Source organism: Anarrhichthys ocellatus, unplaced genomic scaffold (assembly GCF_004355925.1).
Source record: "Anarrhichthys ocellatus isolate YVR2014 unplaced genomic scaffold, GSC_Weel_1.0 scaffold10, whole genome shotgun sequence".
Classification (NCBI taxonomy): domain Eukaryota; kingdom Metazoa; phylum Chordata; class Actinopteri; order Perciformes; family Anarhichadidae; genus Anarrhichthys; species Anarrhichthys ocellatus.
In genome coordinates this window covers 6,327,874-6,344,203 of record NW_022280040.1, presented here as the reverse complement: position 1 = coordinate 6,344,203, position 16,330 = coordinate 6,327,874, and the positions used below count along the sequence as shown (strand labels likewise).

At 41.7% G+C, this 16,330-nt stretch overlaps 1 protein-coding gene across 3 annotated transcripts in view; it reads right to left on the bottom strand.

The window, feature by feature from the left end:
• malrd1 (MAM and LDL receptor class A domain containing 1) overlaps window positions 1-16,330 on the bottom strand; it is a 45,051-nt gene that overhangs the window by 1,301 nt on the left and 27,420 nt on the right. For all 3 annotated transcript variants that reach the window (XM_031850373.1, XM_031850371.1, XM_031850372.1), the window contains exons 21-31: window positions 11,701-11,881; window positions 8,997-9,125; window positions 8,701-8,862; window positions 5,995-6,152; window positions 5,089-5,290; window positions 4,267-4,545; window positions 3,903-4,028; window positions 2,913-2,979; window positions 1,065-1,156; window positions 828-924; window positions 693-738 (exon numbers count right to left, since the gene is read on the bottom strand). In XM_031850373.1, the coding sequence (XP_031706233.1) occupies window positions 693-738; window positions 828-924; window positions 1,065-1,156; window positions 2,913-2,979; window positions 3,903-4,028; window positions 4,267-4,545; window positions 5,089-5,290; window positions 5,995-6,152; window positions 8,701-8,862; window positions 8,997-9,125; window positions 11,701-11,881 (1,539 nt within the window). The remainder of the gene's footprint in view (window positions 1-692; window positions 739-827; window positions 925-1,064; window positions 1,157-2,912; window positions 2,980-3,902; window positions 4,029-4,266; window positions 4,546-5,088; window positions 5,291-5,994; window positions 6,153-8,700; window positions 8,863-8,996; window positions 9,126-11,700; window positions 11,882-16,330) is intronic.

The following is a 16,330-nucleotide window of genomic DNA, read 5'->3' as shown; positions in this document are numbered from 1 at the left end:
CACACACACACACACACACACACACACACACACACACACACACACACGAGCCATTATCCAAATGGAATAGTTGTGATTGTGTCGTCTCTGATGGTGGGATCTCTGTCAGTGATAGCAGGAATAACAGAAGGGAAACAACACATAGTGTGTGTGGACACAATAATAGCAACCCATGTAAAGTACAGTCACTCAAGTATTGTACTGAAGTCAAATTATGAGGTTATAAAATACAATGTTTCTGATGTGAGAGTTTCTTCCACCACTTCACCTGTATAATGTAATCCAGTCTAAAAGCCTCTTATGTTATATTTTTGTAAGACTGTTACAAAAACTGTTAATTAAACTGGTTATTTTGGGTGGTAAGCTTGTTCTGTTGGATCTGATCAGATTATATGGTTCAGTTATTGTGTCTATCTGCTGTATATGCACTACAGTGTGTGTATGAATCTCACACACACACACACACACACACACACACACACACACACACACACAAAATCAATAATCCTAAATCTAAAATGTAATCTAGCAGAAAGGCTCGGCGATCACCCTCTGACCTCCTCACATGTTAGACCCACTTAATGGTTTAATGTGAGGCGAAGGGTAGAAAAATGACATTTGTAAAGCTGAGAAAATAAACGTTGCATTAACAGAATTTGCTGATGATTGATTGGACATTTCTGTTCGCTGACCTCTGCTCTCCAGTCAAAGGCTGGGTTATCCATCGGGTTGGGCTTTCTGTGGAGACAGCAAAAAAGTACACTCATCATCATCATAATCATCATCATAAGCAGCAAAAAGGAGTCATAATTGTAGCCAGAACTCACATTAAGTAGCACTTTTCCTTGTATAAAGCCAGAGTGCAGACAGCGACTCCGGCCACAAGCAGCAGCAGTCCGATGGCGATGCCAACATACACAGAGTCTGAACAAGAGGGAGGTACATTTAATCCCTGCATAGAGAACTTTTTACGGACTGCAGAGACATTAACAGGGTTTGCAAAGATATAGTAAATAAATACAGTTAGACAGTTTAATAGAGCGAGGGAGGCGTTTCTTTAATACCCAGCTGTGTGTCTTCTGGTTTGGGTGTCGAGGTGGAGGGAGACGGTTTCTCCTTCACATGGCACCGGTTGCCTGTCCATCCTGGATAACACCTGCCAAGAAACCAAGAAAGAGTAGAAAGTTATGACGATGATTCTGCATAACTACATACACCAGTTTTTTTTTTTTTGTAAGTAGGTTTGATCGAGAAGGCATTTGTTCTACTATGAATTAGTATCTATCACTTTCAGCTAAATGTTTGGATGCTCCGCTCACTACTTTAAAACAGACTCAGGTTGCACAGTCCATTGCACAGGCAATGGACCTAAAGTAGCTGGTAGCTTATGAGTGGTGATGATACTTACACATTTTGTTCAGCGAGTCAATTTTCACAAATTAACTCCACTTTTATTATATTTGAAGCATGAATGCAATCGTTTGAAGTGAAAAGCTAACTTTAGGCTATAAAGAAACTTACATCACTATTGCATGACATCAACATCATGACCACTAAACTTCCGGTTTGTAATTTGACGACGTTTAACTCGATGCCGTTTAATCTCCCTGAAAACCCATGTAGTCTCATTTAGCCACTTGTTAGCGAACACCTTTTTTTAGACATGTAAAAGCCTCAAAATCCACCAGAGGGGTCCTTACAGACCTATTTTATTTCTAAGAACAAAACGTTGAAATCTCAGAAGCTTGTTTTAACTGCAGACCTTATTTTAGGCATCTAACCAAAGCATGGACACACTTTTACTCTCAAATCATATAAAAAATAAACAATCTTGACAAATGGTGCGATTCATCTGCTGGACGTCCAGCATGGAAAAACACACAAATTGAAAATAGTTTGGCCCGTCTGGTGAGTTGCATCTCTGGGAAAGAAACTAAGTTCTTCTCCTCTGGACTGGAGACTCTGGTCCAAGGCAACATCTGTTCAGTATCAGCTTGATTTCTGTGCAACATTGAACTTCTAATGCAAAACACACAGCTCTCAGCGAAGCCAGACTGGTTCATTATCATTCCGAGGGGTTCAGGGTACATATTGTGTGACGGTCTGGCCATGGCAGACGGACGTCCCTGGCCTGGTTCCCTGGTGAATCCTGCTCAACAGAGTGGGGGGGGGGACGTGATGCAAATACTGAGCCAGAGGTGCCCTACGATGCTGGCCTCGGGTTCTGCTACAGCAGGGCTGTTATCAATACTGGAACAGCTACAGGAGCTCCATACCACACTGTGCAGTGAATGACGGCAGCAAATTAAAAGCACTTCCTTTTAGCCGGCGAACGCAAAGGCCGGCGTTTGCGTTGCATTGCATCGCAGACACATTGTGCAGTTATAATGATGTTAGCAGATCCAGCAGCAAGACTCATAATCGCATTCTCACTTTTAGAATGAAACTTCTCATTGTGGACATTCCAAGCTGCTGATGCAGACAACTAGATTCATAAGCTCCCTCGAATAAAAACTCCAACAGAGTGACCTCAGGAGTTTTTTATGGTTCCCCCCCCACTAAGACCATTGGTAGCAGGGCCGTGTTTAAATATTGACCGGAAGAATCCATCAGAGATTCCCAGGAATCACTGTGCTGGTGGATAAATGAAGGCACAACCCCGCCCTGGTTAAGCTGTAGGGGATAAGCAGATTCCCACATGCTTCGTGGAGCGCGTCTTTTCCAAGGAAAGAAACAAGACTGATAGGATTTCCATGTTTTAAGTCTCACAAAGAGAGATAAAGGATGGGAGGAGGAGTGGGGCCGACACACACGATGCTTATCTTTGTTTGTGCGTGTTTATGAGCGTGACAGAGTGTGTTGCTGTGTGCTTATAAGTGTGTGCATTTGTGTGAGGGTGAAGTTCTACTTGCATGCAAACAGGCCCGTGTTTCTCCACAAGGCATGAGCCACGATCCAGGCAAAACAGCAGAGGACAATCTGCAAACCACACGTAAAATAACTGATCATCACTGCTGAATATCTTATCGAAAATACACAAAAAAAATGAAAACCCTCCTCAGGGTTTCCTCTGCATTCTCTCCTCTGACAGGAAACAGACACTCAAGCATGTTGCAGCTCTGATATCAGAATATGAAATCAGTGAATTATGTTGCCAGAGGGACACGGTGCACTGAGCATCATCCATTAGCCTCTGCAGAGAGCGTCAGCATGTATATTATACCACTGAAATCAATATTTTTTTCATTCCATCTTGTACATCTGATGATGAATATTCCCTCCCTCCACAGGTTGTGTGGGGGTTTATCAGGGTTGTTCAAATAATCATCATGTTTGAAGCCCTCGAGTCCTGTTCAACCTCCATAAAGTAGCTACGGCTTGGCAGCGAATGCAGGTTAAAAGTGAGGTTTGGTCTTATTCCTGAAAACCCAGGAAGGCAGAAGGTTTTAATGGATTTTGGCAGCTCGCAGCAACCATTGAGGTGTGCTTTGAAAACTAAAAAGCCAGACTTGAAATGTTCTGGGAGTCACCGCGCCGGCTGGAAATGAGCAGACGTGAACAAAGTTTTCGCAACACTTGATTAAAAACTGGTAACTCATGAGAGTATGATATGGAGAAAGAATAAAAGGTATGTATTAAATTAAACAGCTAAACCTATGGATTTTAAATGATGAAACCAACAGACAGCGAGCATACTTTAAACTATTTAATACTTTAAAGCATTAAAAGAATACAATTAAAATGTGGAAACTACATGAACTGTATAATAAAAGGTGAAACAAAAGATGGACAATAAGCTCCATCTCTAAAATCTGGGTGCTTCTTCTGACAAGCCGGAGCTTCGAGGTCCGCCGCGGTTAACAGCTTGAAAGTGGAAGGTATGTAAAAAAAAAACACGTTACCATGGCAGCTAGATTCATCGGAGTGAAAAGGCAGACAGTCTGCAGAGCGATCGCATCGCTTCTGAAGTGGGATACAACCAGGCCGGCTTTCACACACCAGTTCTCCCAGCTCACACTGCAGCAGAGCTGGTGGGAAAAATGAGAGAGGAAGAAAAAAGGAGTTTGAGAGGAGTTCACAGATCACTATGAGCAAACCACAAACGTTTACTAAAAACTGACCATGTGATTTACTAACAAAGAGTGTACTTTTTATATTTCCTATGTGCACATGCTGCAAGTTACTCATCTCACAAGCAGTTCAAAGCACGTCTTCCTCCAAAATAAACTACCAGTGAAAAAACCCAACAAAGACACATGTACTTACGGCAGCTGTTCTCGTCCTCTCCATCAGGGCAGTCTGGGACGCCGTCACAGCGCAGTATGGAGGGGACGCAGGTATCATTCAAACACTGGAAATGTCCAATAGGACAGCGATCCTGAGGAGGAAGAGTACCGGGTACCACAGTGGGACAAAACTCCTCATCGGACTGGTCGGCACAGTCCAGCTCTCCGTCACATGTCCAACTCTCTGGGATACACTGATAGGAGTACGTACACTGGTACTGGTCTGCACCACAGGTCACAGGCTGGGGAGTCACTAGTCCTGAGGCGACATATACACACACATGATTACACACGCATGCAGAGAGCTTAACACACCTTAAATACCCATTTATTGATTTTAGATTACACGCAGCCGGCATCCCTCGGTAAGAAACCTCAGAGGATTGTTTTAAGACACGGTGGAAAAACCCCAGAGAGGTATGCTAATGGTCTTCAGAAAGTTCAGGAGTGAAGGGAGAACGACTGGGTGGCAGTGATGAAACAACACAATATAAATGTAATTGCTTTTCCCCTCCATTGCCCTCGGTGTCATCCCTCGGCGCTGACCCAGTCTCCACAGTGAATTTATATGGACTTACAAGGCAACAGGCTCCATTTACTCACTACACTCACCCCGAGGGTCCATACTATTCATATGGAAACGGGGCAGAGGAGCATGGATGTTAGCGGACAGAAAATGTGGAAAAGGAGGAAATGGGAGAAGGAAATTGCATGAAAAAAATGAGCACAGTGCTAAAAAAAACAAAACAAATAAGGAACCAAAAGGACGAGCAAAGAGAGACCAAAGACGGAAACCTTTTACCTTCCACCACACACTCTGCAGTGTAGGAGATGTCATCCAAGGCGACGTCTGTCCACACGTCTCCACCTGCCTCCGCCTGTAAGGTCACTCTGAAAGGTCCCGGGTTGGACAGGATGACATTTGCGTACGTCCACTGGCTACCATGGTTTCCAGTGGCTGCCCACATCAGCAGACTGGTGCCACTGGGTCCCACAGTGTAGACCTGGTGAGGAGCAAACCAATACGGACATTTAAGGCGACATGAAACGACATCGAAGATTAAATAAAAAGATTAAATAAAATAAACTTTGGTTTGAATGATTTTCTGTAATTTAAAAAAAAAAAAATGTGGATACTTTCAGTGAACTGAGCTGCATATTATATGATGAAATGTGCTATATAAATGAAGTGTATTATTATTTATTATTGAATTATGATTACTGTTGCCATTTTAAGTCATAGCACATTTGTGAATATCTAGTGTACGGGTTGCCTGCATGTCATTTTTGGCTTTTTCTCAGCGCACGTCATACCCAATTATTGTTTTTTGAAGATTTGCTTTTAGTTTGTTGTCCTGAAATTAACACAGCTAACAAAGACACCTAAAAAAGACATGAAAATATGGATGTAATGATCAGGTTTGTCAGGTGTCACACTTTGTGGATTATTTCCTGGCAGGGAGACTTTCATTTCTTCCTGTGGGTATCAGGTGATTGACAGTAAGAGAGTGTAATGTAGTGAGAGGTGCAGTAAAATGGAAAAGACATCTCCGTCAAAACCAAATTAAGCCTTCAGGTTGACTGTGACAGATCATTACCGCAAATTACATTTAAAAAAACAAACATGTCTGGAAGCTAGATGCCTGACACAAACAAACACATAAAGGGCTTTGAATTATTTATGGAAATGTGGCTCAGATTAATTCACCTTCAGCGTTCCCATCCTGTCTGAGCCGTGCATGTAGAACCAGAAGCGCAGGTGACATCGGCCGATACTGGCTGGAAACAAACTCCTGGTTGACACCTTGGCAACGTCACCCTCCCTCTGAGAGGCTGAGTGTATGTACAGGAAGTTCCCACCACCACCTTTGGAGATAAATACATTTGTTGTACATTTATCTGAGGTTTGAGTAATACCGCAGTGTGATGAATGACAAAGACGCAAGCATTCAATTCCAGCTGCAGGCAAAAAAATCCAATAACGTTCTTTTGTTGGTTCCAATATACGTGATATTTGGACTGAAGAAAGCATTCATGCTGTTGTTAAATGTTGTAGCCTGCAGCCAAAAGCTGCAGATTGCTTCCTCAGCTCGGCTAGGAGATGAAGCAGCGTATGACTGAGGCTAGAACGAGGTGGCAGTTTTCCACACGAGTTAAAGGGATTTAAGACAATCACAGCACAGCAAACTGCTCCCAAACTCTGCATTCACCAAGCCCAAAAAGAAATCTCTACACATTTGCTCCGTCATTCAGATGTTAACATCATTTGAAAATGCAACCAAGTGATGTCTGCAGAGTCATGTGTGCCTCTTGCCGCTGTTCAGCGCTCTCATGAGCATGTGTGTGTAACGGATGGCCGGGTGTATTGATCCGCTCTGTGGTGAGATCATAAATTCATTCTATGACACAGTCCCCAGTGTCCAGATTCATCCCTCAGCTCAATAATCTCAACTGGCCAATCAGAAGTGGGTCTGGACTCAGTAACTCGCCAATACAAGGAGGCATTAGAGCTCCACTGTAGGATCTGTTTGTTCATCGAGTCCACAGTTAATTATGAAAAAACACAGCCCGTACAAATATATTGGATAGGGCTGAACAATTAATCCAATTGTCGAAATTGCAGTAGGGGCAATATTTGTTCAGGACAAAATGTGTGTCAAAATACAATTTTTAACGAAATATTGTCATGCTGCAAAGATGTCCTGGTCTACACATGATATTCTACAGACTTAAGAAAACGTCTTTGTTTGGTATAGAGCACTACAAAAACACGCCATAATCATCTCAAATTGTGTTTCAATGATAATGATAATAATGATGTAAAAATGATCTTTCCCTCTATGTTACATCTTCCATCTGTGTAATCTTTTTGGTGTGTTCTTGCACATGTTAAGTAGGATGTGTGGTTTCCCCACACATGGATCCCAAATGTAAACCCCACTTCCTGGTTGGTCGCTGAAGGAGCGCCATCCAAAGCAGTCCTCCAATCAGAGAGCAACACCTGTGTTAAGTAGCTGGTCAGATTGTCAGTCAGGGGCAGCTGTGATTCCCACTGAGCGGCTCGCCACAGTGACTGAATGTTGTATTGAGGCTTTAGGGAGGCCAAGATCGGAGGTATTTTAGAATCATGTGGTGAATGAGCCACGTATAGTTGTAAGAACTTAATTCTGTCTAATAACACGAGGAGCTGGGGTGCTGATTTAGTTGTTTGGGGTTTTTACCTTCAGGCTCGGTTAGTTTGCTGTATTTTGGTTTATCTTGGATGAATTAGTATATCTCTTATTTTAAGAGCTCTCTATTAATTATATTGATTTATTTGTTTTTAACAGCATCAACTGGCCCTTTATGTTCCTCTTTTGTTTGCGTTTTGTCACAATCTTGTTGTATTTTACTTCATTTTCTCTCCGTCAAGTCAAGCAAACTGTACACGGTTTCTCCTCAAATGAACTTGCACTCCTGCCAAAACTGTAATAAGATTTTTCATTATTTTCATGCCGCTATCTTCTCCTTATCAAAGGTCAGCCTCGCAACGTCAAGAGTCATTTCGTCAAGCCCTATGTACCAACAAACAAAAAAGAAAAAGTGACAGCCAAGGTACAAAACAATAATTAATGAATGCAAAATACAAAGTCACATGGAGAAATGAAGGTTTACTTTGCGATGTACTGAGGTGATTCAAACTCTAAGATTAATTTTTCATTTATCAGCGGCGAAAAACATGTTTTGATCCAGCAGCATCACTGTACACAAGATAAACAACAAGTCCAATACTGTTAAGCTCAGTTTGACTCGGGCTGACATTGATCAGGATGCATTATTAACCCTGCCTTCACATTCCAGTCGGAAGCGCCTATTTCACAGCTGTCAAGTTGTAATTACAAAGGCGCCGCACTGAGCCGTCCGAGAGCTGAAAACATGGAGGACGAAGAAGTCGTTCGTTGTTAATTTTGACAAATGTTTCGTTTTTGAAAGCATTTTAAATCTTTCACTAAAAGACAAGACAGAAAGCAAACGCATGCAGTGAGTTTTGAACACAAACAGGGTCATTAGTGGGAATTTATAGCCAGTTGGCCAGTGCTCATTCAGCCATGATGAAGAGGTCAAAGGTTAGAAAAACTCAACCTTGTGTGTCAAAATCATTTTTTGAGCTGCCACTTGTAGTTAAAACCTGAAGAATTGTGTTCTGTGATGAGATTCAGGGAACAAAAGCACTTCGGTTAAGCTCATAATGTCAATTAAGTTTTAAACAAGTTGTGTCTTTTGCTTCATATCACTTTTCAATATTTAACCAAGAGGATTAGAAAATGCTTATGTTGCATATTAAATAACTGCTGGACAAACAACGTATTCTGTTGTTTAGTTTGGAGGACTTGTTTATAACAGAGACAGGGTTGGCAGCACTGTGGGTACTGACCAGGACTGTGGTCAGCCTGAGGTCCAGCTCCTGGTGTCTCAGTCCTATAACCGATCCTCCAATCAAAGTCATCATCAGAGTCCTGAGAGAGCTGGCAGGTGTCTTCCCACTGGTTTTCATCCATGTTGAAATTACACGCGCCTGGCAAGTTGTCTATGTGCTCTACGAGAGAGAGAGCGAGAGAGAGATGGAAGAAAAGAGTGAGAAGTCTGGGCTGAAAGTTGTTTTTCTGATCTACAATAAGGATTCACTCCAACTGTAATTCCAAAGAAACCCATTTCCCATTTTCTACTCACCGCAGTCCATCTCATCGGATTCATCAGCACAGTCGGCCTTGTTGTCGCACAAAAGATGGGACTCCATGCAGTGGCCGCTGTGACACACAAAGTCTGTGACGGCAGGGCAGCTGTGTGGCTCCATCACATCTACAAACACACACAGACAAACGTAGGAACAGATCTGAGGGAGAAACTCTTATCACTCATGCTTATATTCTACATCAGGTAATCTTATTTTTATCTTCTTTTAGGACCGACCCTCTAGACAGGAAACTATCTCCCGTTTTTTCCATTTAGATCAATCAAATCCAGCTTCCGTGGGGAAAAGCTACGATGAACAACTGTGTCTTATTAAAACTTCCTGTTCTCTGCACCGAAGGACACGAGCGGCGGAGGAGACGGTAAACAAAAGCAGACAAAGGCCTGTCGGGGGAATCAAAGCCTCCTCCGGCTCCGCCTCGTTCGAGACAGAACGGAGGGGAAGGAGAGGAGATCAGGTGGAGCAGAGACGCAGCACACATATAAGGACTTTACAGTATGTGGAGGTTTGACACGTCAAAAAGGCAGCGACATTAAATGACTGAAATGAGCAAATGGCTGAACTTAATTCCAGGAGTTCAAGCGCGGTTAACAACAGAGCAAACTGAAAACCCATTTAAGCGTGTAGTTAGTTGATGGAAGTTGTTATAGGCGATAAGACTCCTTCCCCATTGCCAGTAGACGAGTATGCCTTTCATCACAAACCCGCTGGAAAAAACAAATCGTGAAAATGTTACAGTGGTTACTTCTTATTTATATCAGTTACTTATTCAGTCCCTCTTTCAAACCCTCAAACCAGAGCTGGTGATTGTTGGAGCAGTGGGAAGACGAACAAAAGACGGTTTTGATTAGTGTTGTGCTTCCGCCGAGTTTGAATGAAGTGTTTTTCGATGATCAGTGAGGTACAATTACTGTTGTCTGACTAGAGTCTGGTAGCTTTGCATGTTAATTGTACGTTTTGTACATATATCAATGTCACTTCAACGTGCGTCACAAAGCATCGCACCAGAAAAGAGGGGAAGAATTATCGTGTCATGTTTCCATCCCTGCCGATGTGAGCTGGAGCAGATAAATACCTGTGACTACTGCCGATTGTAACCTTCCAACTAAAAACAAAAGCCAGATGTTAGTGGGTGTTAGCGGGTCTTTTTGTCCCGTGGTAAAGTGTTGTTTAGTTTTGGACAGACAGTTCGGTCCTTGCATGCACGCCTCTCAGCCTGTTTTGATCCCTGTCTCAGTGTGTCTGTAGCTCAGTGTTTATGTCTCTCTGTGTGTAACTGTGTTAATATTTGTGTGTTGCGGACGGCCTCGGCAGAGCCAGGAGACATCCCACATGGTGTCCAGCCTTGTACCAGGTCCTGTTTGATGTTTATGTCCGAGACAGATGTTAAACATTAAACAGCGTTTGACAGTGACTGTCATCCCACAAAAAAAACTATCTCCCTCGAAAACGCACCGACTCTCTCCGTCTCTTTCTCTGTTCATATGCCGAGTTTGCCAGCGGCAGAATCTCTTTCACAAGTCAAACTATCAGTTGAAAAGATCATAAGGTAATTTCACAGGATAGTTGTATCTTGCTTGCTTGTATGATAGCACAAGAGAAAGTAATTTAGTCCACATTATGTGACATTGCCTGAAATCTTTTTATTTATTTTTTAGTACAGAAATTCAGATTTTCTAGGCCAAAGCTATTATGACTTATTCAGGTAAACCCGAATAAGTGAAACCGTGGATTTGGATTTTTACATCAATTGTTTGTGTACTTTTAGACATTTTATTATTGCATTTGCAAATAGTCAATTCAAGGGTAATTCAGTAACCTTCAAAGACACGTTTAAAGATATTCACATGCCTTTATACAAAAGTTCAATACGGACTGGTATGAAAAGCTGACCGACAATAAATGAGTTCATGAGTCTAAAGCTTGAATATTTTGCTCAAAAATTCAAAAGTTCAGTAAAATGACTTTAAATTTAAAGAAGCAAGAAGTTAAATTTGTTCTGCCATTCTGCACAAAGGGACCTTAATATACGGTGCAGAGGTTTGCTGAATACTAGTGACTCTGATTACTTTGCCAGGTGGTGAGATTTTTGGCTTCACACAAACTTTCCACTCCAGTGCTCCATTCTGGGACGATGAAATTTCGAGACATTTCCCATCTCCTCTGACCACTTTTGCACTTTTAACAGCTCACACACACACAAACAGATGAAAGGGCTGCGAGGTATTGTTCCAAAGGTGAATCACTTTATAGATAAAGAGGGCAGTAGGCTAGTAGCACTTGCATTGCCACACATCAGCACTTTATTTCTCAGTTAAACTTAGGCTTTGATTGGGTAGCTGACTAGTTTCCTTTATTGTTTTTATAATACAAGTTTACCTTTTGATAAACACGTTTACTTGCAAAGTGCTGGATGAAAATATCAATACCAGTCTTTTATCTGTGAATTATTTATGAAGCTAGAGCTAGCAGGTTGGTTAGCTCAGCATACATTTTTGGACTTTCCCCGTTTAGTCTTTATGCTAAGCTAGGCTAAACGCCTGCAGGCTCTAGCTCCATACTTAACTTTTGTAGTAGTGTACTTTTATACAGTTAATTATACTTTGGAATGATTGGAACGATTATATTGTTTATTTTAGGCAACACTTCGTACAAAAGGTGTGTGCTGTTCATGTCACCTACTTGGTGCACAGTCTTTGAACTCCAGGTCATCCAGGGCGGCTCCTCCACTCACGTCACTGGAGCGGATCCCCTCGAATATCACCTCAAAGTTCCTCAGCTTCCTCAGAGGGATCTCCGCTCGGTTCCATTTATTCCCCTGATGCCCCGTCTTGTTCCACGCCTCCCACAAATTGCTCTCCGTCTGTGGAGAGAAGAGCGGCGTTGACAAAAGGACGATCACGCAGTGGCATTTCTGGTTACCATCAGAAACATATACGTTTAAACTTTGAGTATCATTGTCAACAGTGAAGAAGACACAATGAGCTGAAATTAACTCTTGGGACGATTGCTGAGGAACAGTGAATATCATCTGAGAGGAGTCATTAAAGCTGCATTAGCATAACATCGTAGTAATACGTTCCCTGCCTTGAGACCTGCTCAGGCTGAGTTATGGTAATGCTTTTCTCTCATGCCACATGTGGAACACATTAAGAGACATGCCGATGCGTATTCCTCTTTCAGTCCTCTCGGTCTTTTCCCATGGTACAACCCAGACACTAAATCATGACTAATACAGCTTTGAAACAGCGAATGTGGCTTTGAAAGAGGGTTTTGCGGATGTACATTATTGCGAGCCAATATATCCTCGCCGGCGTTTTTTTATGTGGTGTCAAGAGCATGAATGAGACATTTACGAAGTCATATCACGTCACATATCGCGTCCAAACAAGACAAAACTCTTGCTCTGCAAAGATGGAAAATACTATCAAATTGTTTATTTAAACCAGTATGAATATTACTTGTAAATAAATAACATACAAGTTATTAATCAAAGCTCTAAGACTGTTAACAACACCCGTTTTATGGAACACACAAACCAACACAACCCCTCTCTTTATCCTCTTAAAACCTGCCTTCCCGTCAGCGACGAGCTTATTTAGCATTCCAAAAAGAGGTGAAAACTAAACAGACGAAGGTGAGGACACTTCCATTTTGTAGCCAGCAAGGTAACAAAAACAAGCATACCCAACAATATGGTGAAGGACAAAGAGAAGCTCTGCTTTTTACAGCAAATTTTAACAAAATTACAGAGGTTATGAATATAAATACTGTAGCCTGCAGATTAAACCAAGGAACACCGAAAAAGATTTGTCTGAATTGGCTCAAATTCAAAGACGAATTAAAGAAGGAGAAGAAAGATAATATCCCCTCTCTGCAGCATTGGCTACACTGAACAGCAGTTGGATCAAAAGCATGAAGCAAAGCATAACACCAAACAAAAAGCATTTAAGGATAAAGCCGTTGTTTCTATATTTTTCTTGTCGTCAGCAAATCCCATAAAAAGACCAAAACCAACAATGACTTGAACCCGATCCTGTGTAGCCAACGCCGGATCTTATTCCTCTGTGCCAAAGAGCAGCATTGTTGTCTAAAAACTATTAAAACACGACAATGAGCCGCACTGTTGCACTGGATGACATGGTCCTATATTAATATGAACACGAGCACTGTAGTTTATTCTGCGTTGATCAGACATACATGATCATGCTGCTGTAAATTCTCACCAATACCGGAAGCAACCTGTCAGCTAGAGAGGAGGCAATATAGATTGAAATGTATTTATTGCGACTTGCATCTAAAGTACATCAGTTTTGTGTGTTTTTTATATTGTTTCTCGCTTGAGGTGATTGGAGTGATTGTTCAAATCTTCTTCAGCTTCAGGTCAATACAGATAAGTGCTGCCTGGTTAAACCACAGTGTGTTTAATAGAAGGTAGTACATCTTTTAAAAAAGGTGACTGAATGACTGCAGGTCTAGAACATCATTAATTCAGTGTCACGATGAAAAGTCTCAAACTTTTTGGGACAATGCAGGTAAACTGAACCCACAGTGTATTTGTAAATGATATAAAACGGAGATAACCAACTGTATTTGAAGTGGCAAGAAGCTTGACTGCAGTAAAAAAGGGACTTGGTACTGGAGGCCAGAGGACATGGCAATGTCACATCCTGCTCTGCAGTTTGAAAGCCTATTAAAATGCACCCTTGGGTGGGGCATGCACAGGCTGTCTCCTCTGCTTTACGCCAGTGGAGCCCTGGCTTGAAATAATCTTGTTACCGTGAGAGCGGAGCATAGATTATTAGGCAGCGTTACAGCAGGACTTATCCAGATTTATGTCATAGAATAAAGGGCTCAATCCATAAAAGCAGCCTTAGAGCGAGTGACGAGTGTGCGATACTGGCGTGCGTAGCTCACACTTGATGTCTCCATGGCGAATCAGTCGAGGCGTTTATTCGATCAATTTGAAGGTTCATTTCTTGCGCTGGCTGGCAGTCAAGGCAATGCAACTATAAATTCAGTTTGAGTGGATATACATTTGCATAATATATTTTATTATCCCCCCGGTAACATCAAGAAGCGGAAAAGAACAAAGACAAATGCAATCACAATAAAATGCTTATTTAATTGAAATCCCCTATATCTTTACCATAAACTGAATGCTTCACTGAGCCGAAACCCAATTTGTATTCATGTCGTTTTCATTGTATGGAGTGGCTGGCAGCTGTTTCTCTGTCGGATCATCTTCAATTCAGAGTGCATCCACTTATTGTGCTCAATCTCTGCTTAGTTAAGAAAAGTTACAACACTGGTATATTAGCATATTGTTTATATGATAGAGCTGCTCTACAACAGTGCTTCAAACCAAGAACTGGTTGCAATGATTATCTCCGTCATGCTATATTTTACTCGAGAAGAACATCCTTTCTTTGGCTGACGGGCAGATGTTTGGTTCACCATAATGGCAATTATCAGTCATGTATATTTCCTAAAAATGTTAGGAAATATACATGATGACTGAAAGGGAGAGTATTAAAAAAAGAATTAATGTTGAACTCAAAAAAAGAAGGTTTAGGTTAGATACATTTTAGTAGATACGCATACTTTTCACTGTGAAAAGCCGGTTACACTGTGAAAGCCGGTTTCCAATCTTTATGCTAAGCTAAGCTAACCAGTTGCTGACTGTAGCTTTAAAAGTCACTGTTTAGACATGTCATTAACATGCATCTTGGGGCTCAAATGCACCCAAGATGCATTGGGGGACGCTTTGAGATCCTGTCGCTCAGATCACATTCAGAGGTGGTCTGGGCTGCATATGACCACAATCGTTTAGCAGTGTGTACGTGAATGTGTCCTGCTGAAGGACTGCCAGCTATTCAACTGGTGTGTGTGTGTGTGTGTGTGTGTGTGTGTGTGTGTGTACGCACTCATGGAACGATGCTCTGCCACTTTTTTCTGCAAGTGAGGAAATATAATATTCGCAGTTTACATAATGCGGTTGAAATTCATATAATCTTTTTTAAGTGTTTGAAGATCCAATCATCTCTGGAGCATTTATCATGCAAAAGTTGTCATGTTGACATTTAAGATGCGTTGATTGATTCAGAACATCAACTCATGCATTAAGAAACATGCAAAAAAAAAAATCCACTTTAAAGGTGGCTTAGATTTGTATTTTTAGGCAGTTCTTATAATAAGCGCTCCTTTACGTAGCTGAATTATTATATCTGACTCTAACAAAAGGTTTGGATGTTTAGAATTAATTCTATCCCTTTCCCAAAGCTCATCTAGAGTTCAACTGCTCAATCTTACATCACAAACACTTAAAAATAATACTTCCAATTCCTGCTGTGGTGAGATAATCCCTTTGTGATGCTGGAGCAGAATTTACTATCACTCCGGTCAAAAATGCATGACCTGAATTCTCGAGTTTCCACAAATATTTAATCCATAAATCCAGATATTTCCAGTTTCAAGCTTCCCGTTTTATTTAGAAAAAAACAAATCACCACAGGAAGTCAGATATGCCCATCCCTGACACCTCTACCTGCACCTGATAATGAAGTCAAATCAAAAGCATGAAACAGGAAATGCACTTTACTCTCAGCTGGATCTTGTGTCACATGTGGCGTTGCACATTAGATGAATACATGAAAATAACACATCATTGTCAGACTGCAGACTCAAAATTGTCTGCTGCACCACGCTCCTGGTTCACCCGGAGACCCTGTCGTGTCCAGTCCACTCACTGATGGATAACAACTCAAGCAGTTCACAGGCTCGGTGATATAAATAGACGGGACCGTTGAGCCCCCTGCGAGACTTCACAGAGGGAAACACTTGCCAGGTAAATGTAATCCCCCCCCCTCCCTCCCACTCTGTGCCTCTGCTCACTGAAGTCTACGGAATCATTACCATAACCGCCTTTGTTCTTCAATCAACCTTTCAAAAAATGGATCCCACTGTATTCACACTACGAGTGTGTGTGTGTGTGTGTGTGTGTGTATTTTCAGGCATGCCTGTGCAAATGTGTGTGTGTTCTTGTTTGTCTTTATGTAGCCGTTTTGACACAAAGCAACATTGAGGCTATGAAAACGTTCTAATGTTGTGAATTATAGCACAAAGCAATACTCTGTAAGTGCATATGTCTTTGAACCTTCTAGGTCACACATGCACTTAATATGATTCATGTTGTACGGAGACTACAGGGACATAAAGCTGAACAGAGATATTGGTTCTCACTCACTCACACATACTTCAGTCGATGTGTAAAATCACATACGATGACCTCTGAACTCTGTCTGTGTCAGTG